General features: G+C 41.3%; 1 protein-coding gene across 2 annotated transcripts in view; it reads right to left on the bottom strand.

Annotated features, from left to right (window-relative positions):
- The window catches only part of CTNNA3 (catenin alpha 3), a 413,367-nt gene that overhangs the window by 176,944 nt on the left and 218,762 nt on the right, over positions 1–17,661 (bottom strand). For both annotated transcript variants that reach the window (XM_033066154.1, XM_033066155.2), the window contains exon 8: positions 2,586–2,666. In XM_033066154.1, coding sequence (XP_032922045.1) covers positions 2,586–2,666 — 81 coding nt within the window. The remainder of the gene's footprint in view (positions 1–2,585; positions 2,667–17,661) is intronic.

Genomic DNA, 17,661 nt, shown 5'->3' with positions numbered 1-17,661 from the left:
GAAAGAGACACCATCAGAAGAGGGAAAGCAGGGGAATGATGATGTCTGACAAATTGTTTTCTTCTTAGGATGCAAGGTCTTACCCTTTGAGCTCAGAGAATTTTTGTTTTATCAAATGCATTAAAAAACAACACAGGAGTATGTTTACAAAACATGGGGCATAAGGTTGTCAAAAACAGTGAAGGATAGAGAAAAAAATGCCAGCAGCTGTTTGCAACACTATTCAGCATCAGAACAGATGAGCAGAGAAAACTCCCTTTGCCTCTGTTTGCCTCTTGCCTTACCCTGCCAGAAGTCCTGGACAAACCTTAGAGCAGTTATTCCTGAGGGTTCTCCCTTTCCTTTCCCTTCCAAAGGGGAGCCAGGAAGGCCATCTCTTTTGTGTCCAGAAACAGCTACCCATTATGAAAAAGTAACAAAAATATAAGAATATCACCAGGAATAACATTTATTAAAACAACCAACCAGCCAGAACAGCAGAACAAGCACAGGAGAAACCTGTGCAGTCCATTCATGCTGCACTGGGAAAGAACTGGGAGGCAAGAACTGAGTATGGTAATTTCACATAACTACAAATTGGAACAAATGGACAATTCCTTCCTAAATATCAGCCCAGCTCTCCTTGGCAGGGAAGCAGTGACCCAGGTAAAACTGCATACACAGAAATGGCATGCACATCTCCAGCACAATACAAGTCGAAAGCAAAACAAAGCAGAAAGTTTAAAATCCCCAGAAGTACTGGCCAAGCTCCTGAAATGAATGCAAATAACTTCCCTTGAAAAGCCTGAGAGTTTTTACAGCTCTCAGAATACTCTGTTCTGGGGACAGCTACCTCTGCCTTCAGTCTTGCCAGACACAAGCCCTCCTTCACTCCCCTTGCTGCGGTGTGCAAAGGGGTTCCAAAGGGGCCATGGCATAACCCACAGCCAGGCTGATGGCTGGGACAGCACCTCTCTGATGCTTTGGTTTATTGGGTACTACTGAAGAGATTTTAAAAACACAGAGTTATAAAGTTTCATCTTTAACCCCAGTTTTGCATGACTGAAAGCAGAGTGCACTGCACACCACCACACCCTGAATCCACTGAGAGCAGCTGACGCAATACCAGCCGATGTACACAGTTTCATTAAAAAATTAAGTATTATAAAAGCTGTAAGAGTAGAGCAAACAACAATTTTCATGTTTCTTGTGAAATTGCTGGGAGACAGAATAACAAATGTTTGTAAGTGAAAGCAAATAAGACTACAGCAGCGTCTGCAGGCACAAAATTCACAATTTCATGTCTCCCAGATCAGGAATTAGGCCTGCAGTAAACACTCCTAAAACAATTCTTATGCAATTTATATATATGAACATAGAAATGGAAGAAATAGATAAAATATTTCTTAGAAATGCTTTCCAGTGGAAAAAAATGTCAAGAAGCACAGAGCTGTTCTGGTAAGAGAAAATTACTGCTTCTAGATTGACTATAAATTGAGCATGATTACATTCAGGCTGAACATTTTCCAAAGGTTTACAGAAAGACACAAATTCAATTAGTTAACAGCTTTTAACCACTGTAACAGAGTCAATAAAGTGTTTTAAGCTGGAGTTTAATTAACTTGTGGAAGGAAATGAATGGTCCTAGACACACTGAGCTGATGATGCAGGTCTCTGCACTGAAGACATTTTGGACAGAATGTAAGCTGAAACTGGATAGCTACTTAGTTGTAAACGCTGCGTCTATATATGATGTTCTTTTCAGTTTTCAAGGCTTCCCCTGACTGATTACGGGAACAGGAAGGAACATATTCCTCATCTTGAAGCAGAGGCTGACTTGCAAGACTGAACACAAAGTTGGGAGGGATACTCTTCCACCAGGGAGTCAATGAACAGCCCAAGCTGGAGACAGGATGAAAGAGGTGTGCTTATGTTCTGTGTAGCTGTAAATGCACTTGGTTGGGGCAACCTGGCTGAAAGAACTACTGACTTTCTAGGGGTTTTCTTTCTGAAAGGGCATATTATACACTTCCAGCATAATCTGCAGTTTTCTCAGAGATACTTATTGCAGACAAAGGGGGTAAACACAGCTCATGTCTACTGCTAGCCTTGTGCCCTTCACTGAAGTTGTGGGTTCTGGTCCACATCTCACTTTAGATTTAGGACTAGCACTAGGGATGTAAAATGGGGGTAGACTGTGGACTGGGCATTCCAAGGACCCTCTTGTGTGGTAAGAGTTCTCACTCATAGTGACTCAGTAGTTCCTTCAAGGTGTGTTCCAACAGCCAGTAATAATTCAAGCTTACTGAAAATTAAACAAATCTGGATGGCCAGAGTATATTACTGATATATACCTACAGCAAATATATTTAGACATGCATATGTACATATAAATATATATATTCAGACAGTATCACTTGGCAGGGTTTTCTCACAGAGTTTTGAAAACTGTTATGTAAATATTCTGTGGAATGGTGCAATTGGTATCAACACATTTTTACTTTGGAAAAACAAAATGTTATTTTCAAAATGCATGAAGTGAAACCAGCAAAATGGAAAGGAAGCCCTCAAGACCTTTTGTACCTTTCATTTGCCCAGGTGCTCACCTGTCTGCGGAGGTCTCTGGTCTTCTTGCACATACTGTCTATGGCAACATTCAAGGCATTGCTTCTCTCTGCCTTATCAGTCTGCAATCAAAGGGAAAGAAAACAATCAGTGCTTGTCTGGGATCCCTCAGCCAGCACTTTGTGTCCCCAATGCATCAGAGCATTTGGTCACTCATATATGCTGAAGGATTTTTCTAATTTTTCATACATTTCAAGAGCCAGTACCACAACATCCACAGAATGCCAATTTGTGATGTTAAGCATAATTTGTTGAATCAAAACATGCATTAGAAGCAGTATACAGGAACAAAATAAACACTTCTGAATTGCTGTAATACTCCCAGTATAATCAACAACATGAATAGAACTATGACGATAGTGGCAATGGTGATGATGACAGTGATGATGATGATTAATAACAGTAACGATAACAACAACAATATTGATAGCAATCCATTAATACCCTATTCACGTGGAAAATAATGTTCTCTCTACAAACAATGCATAAATTCAGGTGCCCACAATGCAGTTTGGTTATCCTTTTGTCTGCAGTGTTCATTATTTTCCTTCTGTAAAACAGAATGGTGAGTTTTAAAATGCCCAAGATACCACAATGCAAACACTGTCCATTAAATGGCAACCTCTTCATTCCACAGCACATTCATCTTCAGCATCTAGAAGACTGAGTTCTTGAGATATTTGAGAGGTCTGAAGAGAATCAGTCTTACTTTCTAAACAATTGTAATCTTTATTTCCACCTCTAAGCAAAGTGCTTCTGCCATCATTCCCTATTTGAAAAGTGTACTTCACACCTCACTGGACTGCTCAGCCTTGTTTCCCTACAATATTACCATTATACTTCTGTGCCTACTGGCTGGTTTGAATTTCTTTTTTCCTGTTAGTAGAGGAACTACATGAAGATCCAAAATGCCTGATGAACTCTGTTTGCCTAAAGCAAGCAATCATTGCTTACAACCTTGAGCTGCCCTGGTCTAAAGGAAAGAACCACAAACAGTGGTGCTTCACACAAAGTCAGCACACATGACATTTACAGCATAAAGAACCAGACTCTCAGAAATGCTAAGCAATAGCTATGTACACTGACCACAGGATCTGGACTTTGTTTACCAAACACCAGGAAGTCTCTAGTATTAACATGACTGTCTCATTTCATAAATAACATTAAAATTGATATGAAAGTGGTAAAGTCTTGGTAGGCACCCAGGAGTATAACTTGTTATCTATGTATCATACTTCAATCAGGATTATTTCCTTACTGAAGAAACCTGTGAACAGGACAATATGCTTAATATTAAAACAAAGACTAGAGGTGGCAAGAAAAGAACTCTTACATTAAAATTAAATGTGTAATGTCACAAACGCCTTGAAATTATTAGCACGTTCTCTATCAACTGAAAGAAAAAGCTACTTTAAAATTGAGCTTATCTTTTCAGGGAGAGTTAGAAAATCTCCTATGACCTTCTATCTCTGAAGCTGCCTATAGTCTCTGCAGAGAAGAAAAGATCATAACCAGGTCTTGGAGAAAGGTCTGAACTTCACCTTAAAACCTTCAAGGAATCCCTGGAGGTGGACACTCACTTTTGTTCCACAGCAATGCCATCATTTTTTGTACCAAGGCTTGCACAGGAACCAAAGTAAATAATTACTCTCCTAGGATGCTCTGCAAGTCTTGTCAACTTTGACAACAAAATGATCTTTCTGAGCTGCCAGGTAAACAGGGCCAGGAAAAACTCTGAACACAACCCAGCTTATGCGTATTCATTTTCAGACTACAATGCACTGGCATGTATTTTGAAAGCTCTATATTTAGAGCCCATTTTTCTACAAAGACAAAATCGTTGTAAAATATTGGGATATTTTTCAAATTCTCTCATAATCCCTAACTTCAAAGGTGGCCACTAACGATACAACTGGCTCTGAGCTAACCTAAATCTTTGAAGCAGCTAATACGAAATAACCTTGGGCAGCAAGTGGCATAAAATATTGACCAGTGAACAAAAAAAAAAAAATCAGACAGTTGAGCGTTTCAGTTATCCTGCACTCACCTACTGTTTTTTCCTGTAAAAAATATTTGTAATAAGAGCTATATGGCTCCCTTGTGAAGATTCTAAAAGCAATATCCAGTTCCTATTTCAATGCTTCTTTTTACATTTGAAACATTTTACAAGCACTAAGTCACAGTGTTATTAATAGTCCACTGAGTGAACATAAGTATTTTTAACTAACACTGGATACCCTCAAGATAAATGCTGGGTACCACAAATAATATAGGCCCATCTATTTCACACACTGGCAAACAACATTAGTTGAATGTCTCAAAAATCACATGTGCAGCAAATCTGTCCTTATGGATTTCTATTTGAAGCAGGACACACATGGGCAGATTCTCAGTTGCAGCACAGGGCCATGTCCCCACTGGTTCTGATGGAGTTAATTTACAGCAGCAGGGGATTGTGACCTTCCCAGGCACTCCAGAGCCTCCTGCACCCAAGGTACACAGGTGCAAACCATGACAGCTGCACAGCCTTGCAGGACTCAGGAACAAGTCCCCAGCCAAGCCTCTGTGGGAATATGCCAACACAGATCGCCGTAATTCCACAAGCTCCAGACTTTGTCGAAGTGATCTTGAACAAAGGACTATACACATACTCTGAGAAGGGTTTTAGTTTCACTTTCTTGATACTCCTGAAGGCCCACAAATGTTTACCTGACAGTTGCACTGATCAGCAGATTATAAGGAAGATAAGGTCAGAACTGCCTAAGTGATCATCTAATTTCTTCCAGTACTTAGGCTAATAAATATTCCCACATTTAAAGGTCTGTGGCCAGAAATTATTCATGTTTTGTTTCATGGGATGAGTCTGTTCCCAAATAGTCACTGCACAATCTCAGGAGGAATAAATAGAAAAAAAATCCAATCCACTACCATGATTGTCTTTGCTTATCTCACAATGACAGAATGGTTTGGATTGGAAGCAGTTTTAAAGCCCATCTCATTCCAAGCCCCTGTCATGGCCAGGGACACCTTCTACTGCCCCAGGCTGCTCCAAGCCCCATCCAGCCTGGCCTTGGAAACTCCCAGGGATCCAGGGGCAGCCACAGCTGCTCTGAGCACCCTGTGCCAGGGTGCCCACCCTCACAGGGAACAATTTCCTCCCCTATCTGATCTAAACCTGCCCTCCATCAATTGTCTTCATTAGCTGCACCATGAGTCTGTGATAAACAGCTTTTGATACAGTCCTGTGTATCCAAGAACAGTTTCAGTTAAAAACACTAGTACATTTATCAAAATCAGCTCTCTACGGAAATATTAAAAAAAGAAGCCAAGCTAAAAGGTAAACACCAACCAATATTACAGTAACTTAATAAATGTCAGAGCTCTAATTGAATGACTGACTGTTTCAGCCTGTGTTGACTGAAAATAATCCCACACTCAGCAATTAGAGGGTCCTGTACATTGCACCTTAATTTAAAAAAGTCCAAATAAGAAACTCTCACTCAACTTAGGTAGGACATTAAAGCAAAGTCACAACCTCTATAGAGACACCAAGCATTTTATCTGTTGTTACAATTTGGCATGTAACACATAATGACATTTTGCATATGGAATTTATAAATGGTTCTTTTTACTAACAAAGTCACTGTGTATTCTAATCAAAACAATAATATTGTTAGAAAATAGTATAAAAAGCAATTTTACCATTTATTTTGCATGATGAAAAAATTTTGTCATTACTTGGGCCATTTCCACACCTCAAGTTTTTGTGCAATGACAAGATTTTCTTTTTTCATACACAGCTTATAGAAACCCTGATCTTTCAAATCCAGTTGTGGAATCCAACTAAGTAAAGGCATCCACAAGCATCTGTCTCGAAAAGCCCCAAAGATGCCCAGAAGCCTTTAAAAGGGAAGATGCAGTTCAACCCTGTTGGATACTTCATTTATCCCAGCTGGTTCAGGGCTGCCAGAATTAGCTAGCACCATGCTTCAGCCATCAGCAACTAAATAAAATTAATACCACTTCCTACATTCCTTGCTAGGAGGGGACAAAGGATTTGTCACCTTGAAGGTCACACAGAGTAAAAAAATCCAAGATGATGTGAGAAATTCCAAGTGTGGGGCAGAACCTCCTTGTATTCCTTTGTACCAGTCTGGATACCACTAGGCCCTGGGATTTGTCCCTTAAGTGTGGAATTAATTTAAATATTATTTTACCCTTCAAATTTTCAGCTTGTTCCTTCAAGTGCAATGTCCAAATAAAAATCAAGATTATGTGTTGGAGGTGGCATGTCTGGTTAAATACATTAGAGAATGATCTTCTCCAAACCTGCAGAACACAGGACAAGTCTGTGTTGGGCTGGAACTCTGAAATTAACTGGTTGTATACAGTTTTCCTTCCCAAGTATATCTCATGCTTTCAAACAAAATGTTTTGAAGGCCTCTTGGTACCCCCCTCCTGGAAGTGGCCAGAAAGAACTCATTGAGCACAAGCAACCCCATTGAAACATGGAACTATTTAGATGCATGAGCAATTATATGCACATCATTCACTGTCTCAAATCTCTTGCATGAACATTTCAGAAGTTATCCAAGGATTCCTCTGACAAGGCAGTTAAGGCAGAACCTGACATTTCTGACATTTTTCCTTTGAAAAGGTAAAAGCTTCCAGGCCTTTTCATACAGCCTTTCAAAGCCTATTTTTGCAGTACATCAAAAACCTGGAAAGGGAAATTAATGCAGAAGTACATTTACTACCTTTCTTTTTTAATATGGCAAACACAAATGAATAACCCACATGCACTTTAGGTTGAAAATCACTACCTCCACTCAAGTTCCCTACTCTAACACACCCACTCCAGTCTGATTTTTTTAAAGACACCTGGCTCAAGAAAACCTATTTCTGCAACAAACAGACAAGCATATATTTTAAAAAGGGGTATGGAAAATCATATGCAAGCGAGCAAATAAGGACTCTTTCATGTGGAACTGTTTCTCATTACAGACAGGTTTTTTTTCCTCAACAGCTTCAATATGAGACTGTCATTTTCCTCCTCTTCAAGCCCTCATGGAATATCCCCTATGGATCTCATGCTGTGAGATGTGAAGTACCTCATGAGAAATTAATTACCTTAACCTCCACTGCTCCAACTGGAGTACTAAGGGCTCTCCTTCCTGTGTCAATTACCCTTTTCCAATCAATATGCAGGAACAGCCTGGAATTTAAAGCCTCTCAGCATAACCCTTTTTGGCATTCAGTTACATACAGTTTGTAATACTGCAAAACAAATTTCAAATTTCATTCTAGACAAGCACATGTCAAACAGCCTAAAAAACAGAATTTAGAATGCATAACCCTTCGGTTATTAGAAAAACACTCAAACCCTGACACTTGCAAATCCCAATTAATCCTAAAATCTCAGAATTATGTTGCTGGAATATGCATAATATTGCACATTTTAATCCACTCTCCAAAACACTGGTGTCAGTCAGCTGAAGGTGTGCAGGGTAGCCAGGTTGTCTCAAAGCACAGACCTGGGATCTTTATCCCTGGGATAATAAATTCTCTTGAAAGTGACTGGGATCCAGCCATAAGAGAAGACAAGGAACTTACACAATTCTAAATTTTTATTGTTTCTTTCTCATACATAAGACAAGTATCTCCTTATATCAGTTTTTCTCCTACTTTGTCACATTGGGAATATTGGAAAAGTTGAGCTTGACCTCAAGGTGATTGTGGGAAATTAGGGACAGGCGACCGGAAGATATCGTGCTGTACGGGCAGACAGAACCCCTTCCCTCAGCAGTTAAAGTTACTTAACCCCTGTTTTTCAGCCAGCAACACCCAGTTTATGACATAAGCAGAAGGAAGTAACGCAGTGAACCCAGGTTATATAACCCCTTGCAACCGGTTAATAAACGCCATTTGCCATCCACCATACTGGTGTCTGTGAGCTTATGGCCCGAGCGGCCTGGGGTTGGCCACCGTGCTGTTCCTGAACCAGGTCGCCATGCCTCGGTGAAGGTAACAGGTGATCCTGAAAAACCACCCATTCTTTTGTAGTACTCACAGGGGAGAAGTGTCTTGGGAAGTGGATGTGCCATAACCAGTGTGCTGCAGAGAAAACACAACCATCACTTACTAACGACCACCATTACTGCTTCTAATGCAAAAACCAAACACCACAAGCACTTCATATCTGCAATATGACAGTCTTCAAACTTGGCAGAGAAACCTTAAAGGCCACCAGTACTTTATTTTGGTTTGTGTTTCAACTCCAGGCCTATTGGAGGAATCAGCCAGCAGTAAAAATGACATTAAATTTCTTTTAATCAGATGTTACTGACATTCACAGATGATGCAGGAAGGAAAGGCAAACATAAGTAGAAATAGAGCAATGTTATTGAACTGACAGCGAGAAGTATACTTGAGGATAATCTGCCTTTTACTAAGAAGCAATTTTCTAAGTTTCTAGTATGGAAGTTTTTAATTGAATATCCATATACCTTTCACCAAATGTTCTGGCAGTTTTACAATGGGAAAATAGAAAATTAGTTGGAGAAAATCTCCTTCTACTGCAGCAGCATAAGACTTTCCTATGATGAACTATGATATAAATTGCTTGGAGATTATACGCTGCTATGAGAAAGAGGAAGGGGATAAAGGAAAAAGAAAATTCAAAATAAAATATAGTAGAGTTGCTGAGACAGTCCTTCTCATCCAGACTGCTTAAAAGTCCTAGCTGTATTCTAAATTTGAAAGTTATGGTCTTAAACAGCAGCCACAAATAAGGAAAAATGTCCAGCTCACATTCTGCCATACCTAGGGACAGACTGAGTTAGTGCAGGTTCCAAAGTGGCACAGCAAAGGCACTTCCTGCATTTTTCAAGGAATCAAACAAGCAAAATACTGTGGCTTCTGAGCTGGTATTTTAATGCACAATGTGCTACACAAACAGATTCCTGTAGACTTCAAAGGAGGGTAAGAGCACTCAAATCAAACACCATTATAAATATATTTAAAAATATATAGGGTCACTAAAAAATCATATTTCTACCAAAAAAAAAAAAAAGTCTTCCAAGTCCTCATAGCCACTCCATGCCACCCAGTACCCTCACACTTTTTTCTTGTATTTCCACTGTATCAAAGAGTATCATGGAGAGATAAGGAAGGTAGAACAGGAAAATTAAGAAGTTTTCTGTGTTGACACACTCATTAATCTGCGAAAATCTCTGTGATACTGTTCATGATCACTTATAGAACAGACATGCAGCAATACTTCTTTTAACAGAAAACCAAGCACACTTTTGGATCACACTGGATGGGTAATGAAGATTGATCTCCCTGATTTTCACTCCCACATAACTTCAACATTTCTGTGGAGCCTCCCACAAGGAGACGAATATGGGTGGACCCATGACAGAACTTGGCCTACAGACAGAAACCTTAGAAAACAGCTACTTATCCAAGACTTCAGCTCTGACCCAGGCAGAGCTTGGGAATTTCAAATAACACACATGCTATGGATGTGGCTCTATTCAAAACTGTACTTCTAAATAAAAGATAAATGCTGAAACCCCAAATAGACCAAAAAATATACAGTAATTTCACGAATACAAGCCGCACCAATTTGACCAAAATTTTGGTGGAAACCCGGAAGTGCGGCCAATATTCCGGGGCGGCTAATACATTAACAAAATTCTAAAAGCTGCCAACACGGAAGTGAGAGCCCGCGGCAGCCCCAAGCCAAGCTGGAGCCCGGCTGGCCCCGGCAGAGGTAGGAAAGCCTGGCAGAGGCGGGGCCAGCAGTGCGGGGGGCGGGCGGCTGAGCCTGAGCCAGCAGGGCGGGGCAGGGAGGGCGGCAGACCCTGGGCCAGCATGGCGGGGGAGTCGGCAGAAGCGGGGCTGGCAGTGCACAGGAGCCCGACTGCATAGGGGAAGATAGCAGAATCAGGAAGCCCGGTGGCGCGGGGCTGCCCGGCGGCGGAGAAAAGCCCCGTAGAAGCAGGGCTGGCAGTGCACGGGAGCCACATTGCATAGGATAGGATAGTAGAAGCAGGAAGCCCGGTGGCGCGGGGCTGCCCGGCGGCGGAGAAAAGCCCCGTAGAAGCAGGGCTGGCAGTGCACGGGAGCCACACTGCATAGGAGAGGACAGTTGAAGCAGGAAGCCCGGCGGCGCGGGGCTGCCCGGCGGCGGGGAGAAGCCCCGTAGAAGCAGGGCTGGCAGTGCACGGGAGCCCAGGGGAACCGGGGCTAGCAGCGTGGGGGAGCCCGGCGGTGCGGCGGCCAGCAGTGCCGGCCAGGGCGAGCCAACATGGCAGCGGCGGTGCAGACGGGAGCGGGGAGCCAGGGAGTCTGGCAGCGGCGGCGGCAGCAGCACCGCCTGCAGGGCAAGCAAACGCAGCAGTGGCAGTGCAGACGGGAGCAGGGAGCCTGGTGGCGGCGGCGGCAGCAACACCGCCCGGCCGGCCCAGCCAAGCCGTAGCGCCGAGCCGGGCCATCCACCCCTATCGGCAACCATGAGCGGGCCGAGCCTGCCTGGCCCCGCCCCGAGCCAGTAAACCCCGCTATGCCGCGATCCTGTTACTAATTGGCCAATTTGTGAAAGCTGCGCACGGATTCTCACTACAAACGAAAGTGCGGCTAATATTCGGGGTGCGGCTTATCTATTGACAAAGACAGCAACATTGTCGAGGCACCAGGGGTGCGGCTTATAATCTGTGCGGCTTGTATTCGTGAAACTACTGTAATTCCATTTACAGTACTGTAATTTCACAATTATAAGCCGCACCTGATTGTAAGCCACACTTCTGGGGTGTCAGCAACATTTCGTTCTTCATCCCTATATAAGCCACACCAGATTATAAGCCGCACTTTTGTTCGCAGTGAGGATCCATGTGCAACAAAATAACAAATTAGTAATGGAATCGTGCAATCGTGGGGTTTACTGGCTCGGTTCGGGACCAGCCGGTACTGCCAGCGCTGCCCCGTGCCGCTCGGCAGGGGCGGATGCCGGGCTTGCCGCCTGCACCACCACCACCAGGCTCGCCCTGGCCCAGCGCTGCCCTGTGGTGCCAGTGGGAGCCCGCTCTCCCCGCCGCACAACAGAGTAACCAATAAGTAACAATCGCGCGATCACAGCGTTTAGTGGTAGGTGCTCAATTCACGAGCTCGGCTCGGCCTGCGGCCCGCACTTCCAGGTTGGAAAATTTCCGAACTTGGTTCATATATTGGCTGCTCCTGAGTGGCCACACTTGCAGGCTGGGACCAAAATTTTAGTCAAAGTGGTGCGGCTTATAATCATGAAATTACTGTAATTTCATTACTATAATGCCCACCAGGGTATAAGGCACACTTCCGGGTGTCTGCAAATTTCCAAATTTTGTTGCTATATAAGGCGCTCCGGAGTATAAGGCGCGCTTCTGGGTTGGGACCAAAATTTTAGTCAAAAGGGTGCTCCTTATACACGTGAAATTACTGTAATTATGTATTAATTGCATTCGTTAATCCCTTTCTAATCCAGACTAATTAATTTAATTTAACACCACACTGTGATGCAATATGTGAATCAAGGAGGCTGGGAGGCACTTCTGTATATGCAGGGAATACAAGTCCAGTTTTTAGGGGGAGGACAAAGTTCTCAAATTTACACATTTCAGCTGAACATTACCCAGCATCCTGTGTGTACAGTGAGTCCAGGCTGTGTGAATTCCTGGGACACTTGCCCAGTCTGTAGAGGACTATTAAAGTTAGAGGGAGGAACACAAGAGGTTTGGGGGATCAGCATAGCAAGTGGTGGTTGATGCCATCACTTCAATGGGTGAATTCAGTCGCTGCTGAACAAAACATACTCCTGTTTAACAGCAACACAATGAAGCTAGAAACTCATGACTAAATGCTTCAAATATTCAACTGTTATTTAAAAATTCACTATTGTCAGCTAGAGAAGATTACCCTAGTTCAGAAAGTTTCTGTTGTTAGCACTTGTGAGGGAATGAACACAAAAGATTGGTAGAAGAGCACCTGAATGATGCTTTTACACTGAAAAGCCATTTACTCAGCAGATAGGTTTGGAGAGTGAGAAATCAGTGCATTACTTGGGCTGTTGGATTAGACTCTTGAAGATCTGGGGGTTCTGTGCTACAAGAGAAAAAAGCCCCAATTTGTTAAAAGTAGCAACTACCAAATGGAACAAGGGAGGCTGTATTTGATGGCATGCAGGGAAGACAGCTGAAAATTACAGCTTCCTGCAGGGCTGGGATCTGCAGAATCCTGCATGAGACCAGGAGAGTCGGCTATTCAGGGCATAGTCCTCTGCAGTGCTATGCAGAAATTTCCGAGGCGTTTTCCCTATTTCTTTTTACACAGAAAAAAACAAAATATACCTGTGGAAACATTCAAACTCAGTATGCAATGTTTCTGACATTGCGACACAGCAATCATACTTCATGCAGGAAGTTCATTTTCTGCAGGACTTTTACCTTAAATGTTGTAGAGAATTTTTGTCTAAATTAAAAAGGCAATTTCTCGTGTTTATTTTTTTTAACTATTCACATCTCTAATTAGCCAAGGAATTAATTTATTATAAATGAACCTAAATTTTCATGTAATTGTCATCAGCTCTATGGAAGAATATAGCAAAAAACAGAAAGGAAAACTGTAGACTCCTGGACATAACTAGAAGAGAACCAGTAAAAAAGTCATTAGGAATTATGTTGGGTAAAGCAAAAATATTACAGAGCTCAAAGACCTTTTTCCTTTAAGATTTATATTAAATCCTTTAACTTTCAATGAAATAAATTAAATACTTAGCTGAAATCTAATCAGTAACCTGTTCTTGCTGTAAATGTGTGCTACTGAATTTCATGTGAAGTTTAAGAAATGTTAAAAATACAGTCAGAAGATTAAAAGCAAAAGGTTAAGTAGGATCTTCATAAATATGGTTCCCTAGTTGTAATGTACATTCAAACATTTCTAGATTCAAACATTTATAGCTTGCATTTCTATATAAATGCATATAAGATCTACTTACATTAAAGAAATATTCAGGTTGTGTGGACCTGTAATCAAGGCGTTTCATCACACACAGATACATTCTTCAAACACACACTCCTCACACATACAAAATAAATACAGATGAGTATGTCAGACTACATTTAGCTTACATTATAAACCCTCATTGGACTGAAAGAGCTGCCAAAACTGCAGGCTGATCTGATGAGAGGCTCAAAACAGCACGTGCACAAACCTCTCAATTTAGGACATTTGAGAGCCACGTTTAAGCATTCCACATAAAATTAAAGCAAATTTTACATTCATTTGATACATAAATACTGTTATTAATTCCATTAAGAGACTTTAGCATATAGTAAAATTGGGAGCATGATTCTGAGAATGAAGATAATGTGATACTTACTAGATATATTTATTGTACTTCAGACTTCCATGAATAAAATACTTGCTATCATGCTAGGAACAGTATAGCAGAATGGAAGCCCTCTTCTGGAACTCCTCCCCTCCACTCCTGTTCCACCAAGATATCCTGACCTCCCTGTTCTAAAATCACTAGGAGAATTCTATGTCTGTGAGGGAGAAAGAAGTGGAATCACTTCAAATACCAATCATTCACAAAAGTATAAAACACATTAAAAGGCCCAGTGCTGAAAGCGTAACTTCAATTTGACATCATCTTTTGTATGTAAATAAATACACTTTCAAATGCACTTGCTGTATGTAACAGACTTTAGGGTGCCACACTTACAGAGTGCCACACAACAAGCCCTCCCTGAAAACAAGGGCTGGAAACCACCTTTATTAACTCGCTAAACTTCTCACATGGAAAGTGTACATTTAAACACCTGTTTTTCAGGGATATTCAAGGGTGCCATATATTCATTTTTAATTAGAGTATGTCTTCCAAAGTAGGCAAAATACCTCTTCAATCATGTGACGATATTATATTTTAAAAACAAGTAAAAATAATCATTGAACAAAACCACATTAATGGGATCCAAGAAAACACAGGAGCAATTGTACATGGAAAGGCTTTCTATCAGATTGTGCTTATAGCCTAAGAGAAAATGGATGTGGTAGTAAACCATAATACTTAAAGCACAATGCTGATGTGATACTGCGTCTGCAAAGAATGTTAATAAGAGCAAAATCAAAATCAAAACCATAAAAGAATGAGAATGGGAAAGCTAAGCAGAAAAGGCAGAGCAAATATTCCAGGCAAGGTTTCTTCTGCAATTACAAAAAAGAAATTAAATTATGAATTATGGAAGACTTGTTTCCTACTCAGAAGGCATGAGACAGAAGGATATGTGGAACTGAAATGAGTTTGCAGAACCAGGGCTTAGTTTTGCTTGCTTAAGACTATCAAACTGCAGGTTTAAGGTTACTGATACACTTCTACACTCATCCATAACAACAGTAAATTAAATATCATGTTTTTGCTGCACTCAGGAAACCTCAGGTGGGCACTGACGCGTAAGAACCGCTGCAGAAACCAAAGCCAGCACTCAGGACCAACAGCCACACAACTGAAGGCTCATCCATCTTGGTGCATCATTCAGCCAGGCTGAGCATGGCACCTTGGCTGAGAAAGCCTCAGAGCTACCAGATGCTCTTTCTGCCAATCCAGGCTCAGAAGCACCTGGCTCCTCACACCGTCCAGTGGAACTCTGACAGTTAAACAAAGTCAGAAGATGCCATGAACTGGATATGCCATGATCCCTGCCCAGTACTTCTCTTTGCCTGAAGACATCAAGGCTGAGTTAGCAGGGCAGGTGCCAACTAAAAGGTTCTCTGGCTTTGGGGGAATCCCACCCAATCTCTCAGCACAACTGCTTGTGCCCTGAGTGATCAGGAGAGGAGAGCAGCAGACAGAGCTGCAGGGCACTGGAGCTATGTCTGATTTACACTACCCTGAGGAAAAGGAGAAAGGAACTTGGTGTTGTAAATGACGCAAACAGGATCACTTCATGTACCCCATACTGGCCAAGTCCAAACCCAAAACCTGACAGATGTCCAACAGAATATGCTTTCATTAAACCATCATGGTAATCCCATGGCACTTGCAAGCATGTTATAAAAAAAAAAAAAAAACATTGCCTCTCAAATTAGTCAAATTTTAAGTAATCCTGGTAGATAGAGACTATAGGGACCAGGACAAACCAACTTTTAAAACATGTCATTTAAATCCACAACAGCAGTGCTCTCAGAAGTCCTGACAATGTATGAGCAATGTGTACTGGGACCCTCTGGGTAGTCTTATCCCTTTTCAAGAAATTTTGAGAGGGAAGAAGGTTACTGTAGTGCCTGCAAAAACTTAAAGTGCAGGTGTTGTTTAGAACAACTGAGTGCATACATACTTTGAAGAAGCTCAAAAAATGATGCTTCTAGCTCTGTTCACTTTGTGGCTGTTTTTGCAGCAAGCAGCCAACACTACCCCAGTGCCAGCAGAAATTATGTGCACGGGATAGATCAAATAGACTGAAGGAAATACACTATAATATCCACTTAGTCCTCACATGATAGAAAGATAAAGATCCCATGTTATATAAAATATCTAACTACTTATCGCACTATATATATGAAGTATGGCATTTACTGAAAATGCTGCACTTTTAATTTGGCATTCTGAACAGTTTTAAAAGTAGTTTGGTAGCAATCACAAGGTTGGGAAGTGTGCACTATACAACAAAGTGCTATGCTTTTAACAAATTTCATCCACTAAAAAATGATCCTACCTAATGCCATCCAATATCATTTTGAAAGATAAATACACTCAAATTTTACCTGCAATCTGAGCCTAAATAAACCAAGACAACCAAACTAAAAGGTTCAATGCATTAGTTGAAAAAGCTGGTAAACCTCAATACACTGTACACAACTTTGCTGATAAAGCTAAAAAAAAGAAAACAAGAACAAGCTTCTAAGCAACAGAAACAACACTTTGCTTTCATTTTCATACATAATTGAAATATCAAAGAGAAGCATACTCAGGGTCTCTAAATGATATACAATGGAAATCAGTGATAAACCAAAAATCAAGCAACTCAATTCCAGCATCAATGAACATTCAGCATGGGGCACTGCCTGTTCTTGCTAACTTTAAATTTTGGAGGTTGTTTCATCCAACACTGCCATTTCTGAACTTAGAAAGGACTAATGAGAATTAAAACCACATCACCACTGAGAAGCAAGCCCACTATGAAGAGACACTGCCATAAAATGAAGGCACTGACCGACTGAGGCTGGGGCAGAAATGAACAGCTTCCCACCTTGGGAGTAAGTTTAGTAATGGACAAGGGAGAGTTGAGTAGGAACGAGCCAGGTGACAGAATGCCATTTTGGAAAGGAGTTCTGCAGACAATATTTGTAATTGTCAATGGCTTTACTCGTTGACTTATTAGAGAACAATGTGGGCTTGCAAAGCAGGGCTTTATTGAGCAGTTTTTCTCCAATCTTCTGGAAGAAAAACTGAAGTTCAAGAAACAAAGTCTTTGTTAAAAATATGTTTCTGCTATTAGAGAAGCAGTGAGCATCCTCTATAGCTAGCAATAATTAGTCCTCTCTCATTAGCAATTAGTGTCCTGTGACTCCCACCCACTACAACACAGCTTCCACAAAATATGGGTCATGCTCCTTGCTGCATAATTACACATACACTGTTGAAACAGGTAAAGTGTAACAAAAGACCGATCCGATTTCCATATTTAAATGAGACAAATTTCTGATTCACTGCACTGATTAATAAGCCAGAAAATACCCTAAATTATATGTGTGCACAACATGCGTCTATTTAGAGCACAAAAAGCACTGGTACCACTCCTGGAATTTGTATTTGAATTAATAGGAAATGTTGCTAAACAGAAAAATGACTCTAATTTAACTTCCCTCCTTAGCACCATGTACTGTAAAGTGGCAGGAGTCAGCACAGAAGACTCAGACTAAAACCCTAAAAGCTGGCGATTCCTACAAAGGATGCTAAGCACCATCTGTGACCTCATGAAGAATTCACCTCCACAAGTTTTGAGACTATTCACCACATTT

This window comes from Catharus ustulatus, chromosome 8 (genome assembly GCF_009819885.2).
Source record: "Catharus ustulatus isolate bCatUst1 chromosome 8, bCatUst1.pri.v2, whole genome shotgun sequence".
Classification (NCBI taxonomy): domain Eukaryota; kingdom Metazoa; phylum Chordata; class Aves; order Passeriformes; family Turdidae; genus Catharus; species Catharus ustulatus.
Note: the sequence above shows the minus strand (reverse complement) of the source record. Positions and strands in the feature narration are given on the sequence as shown.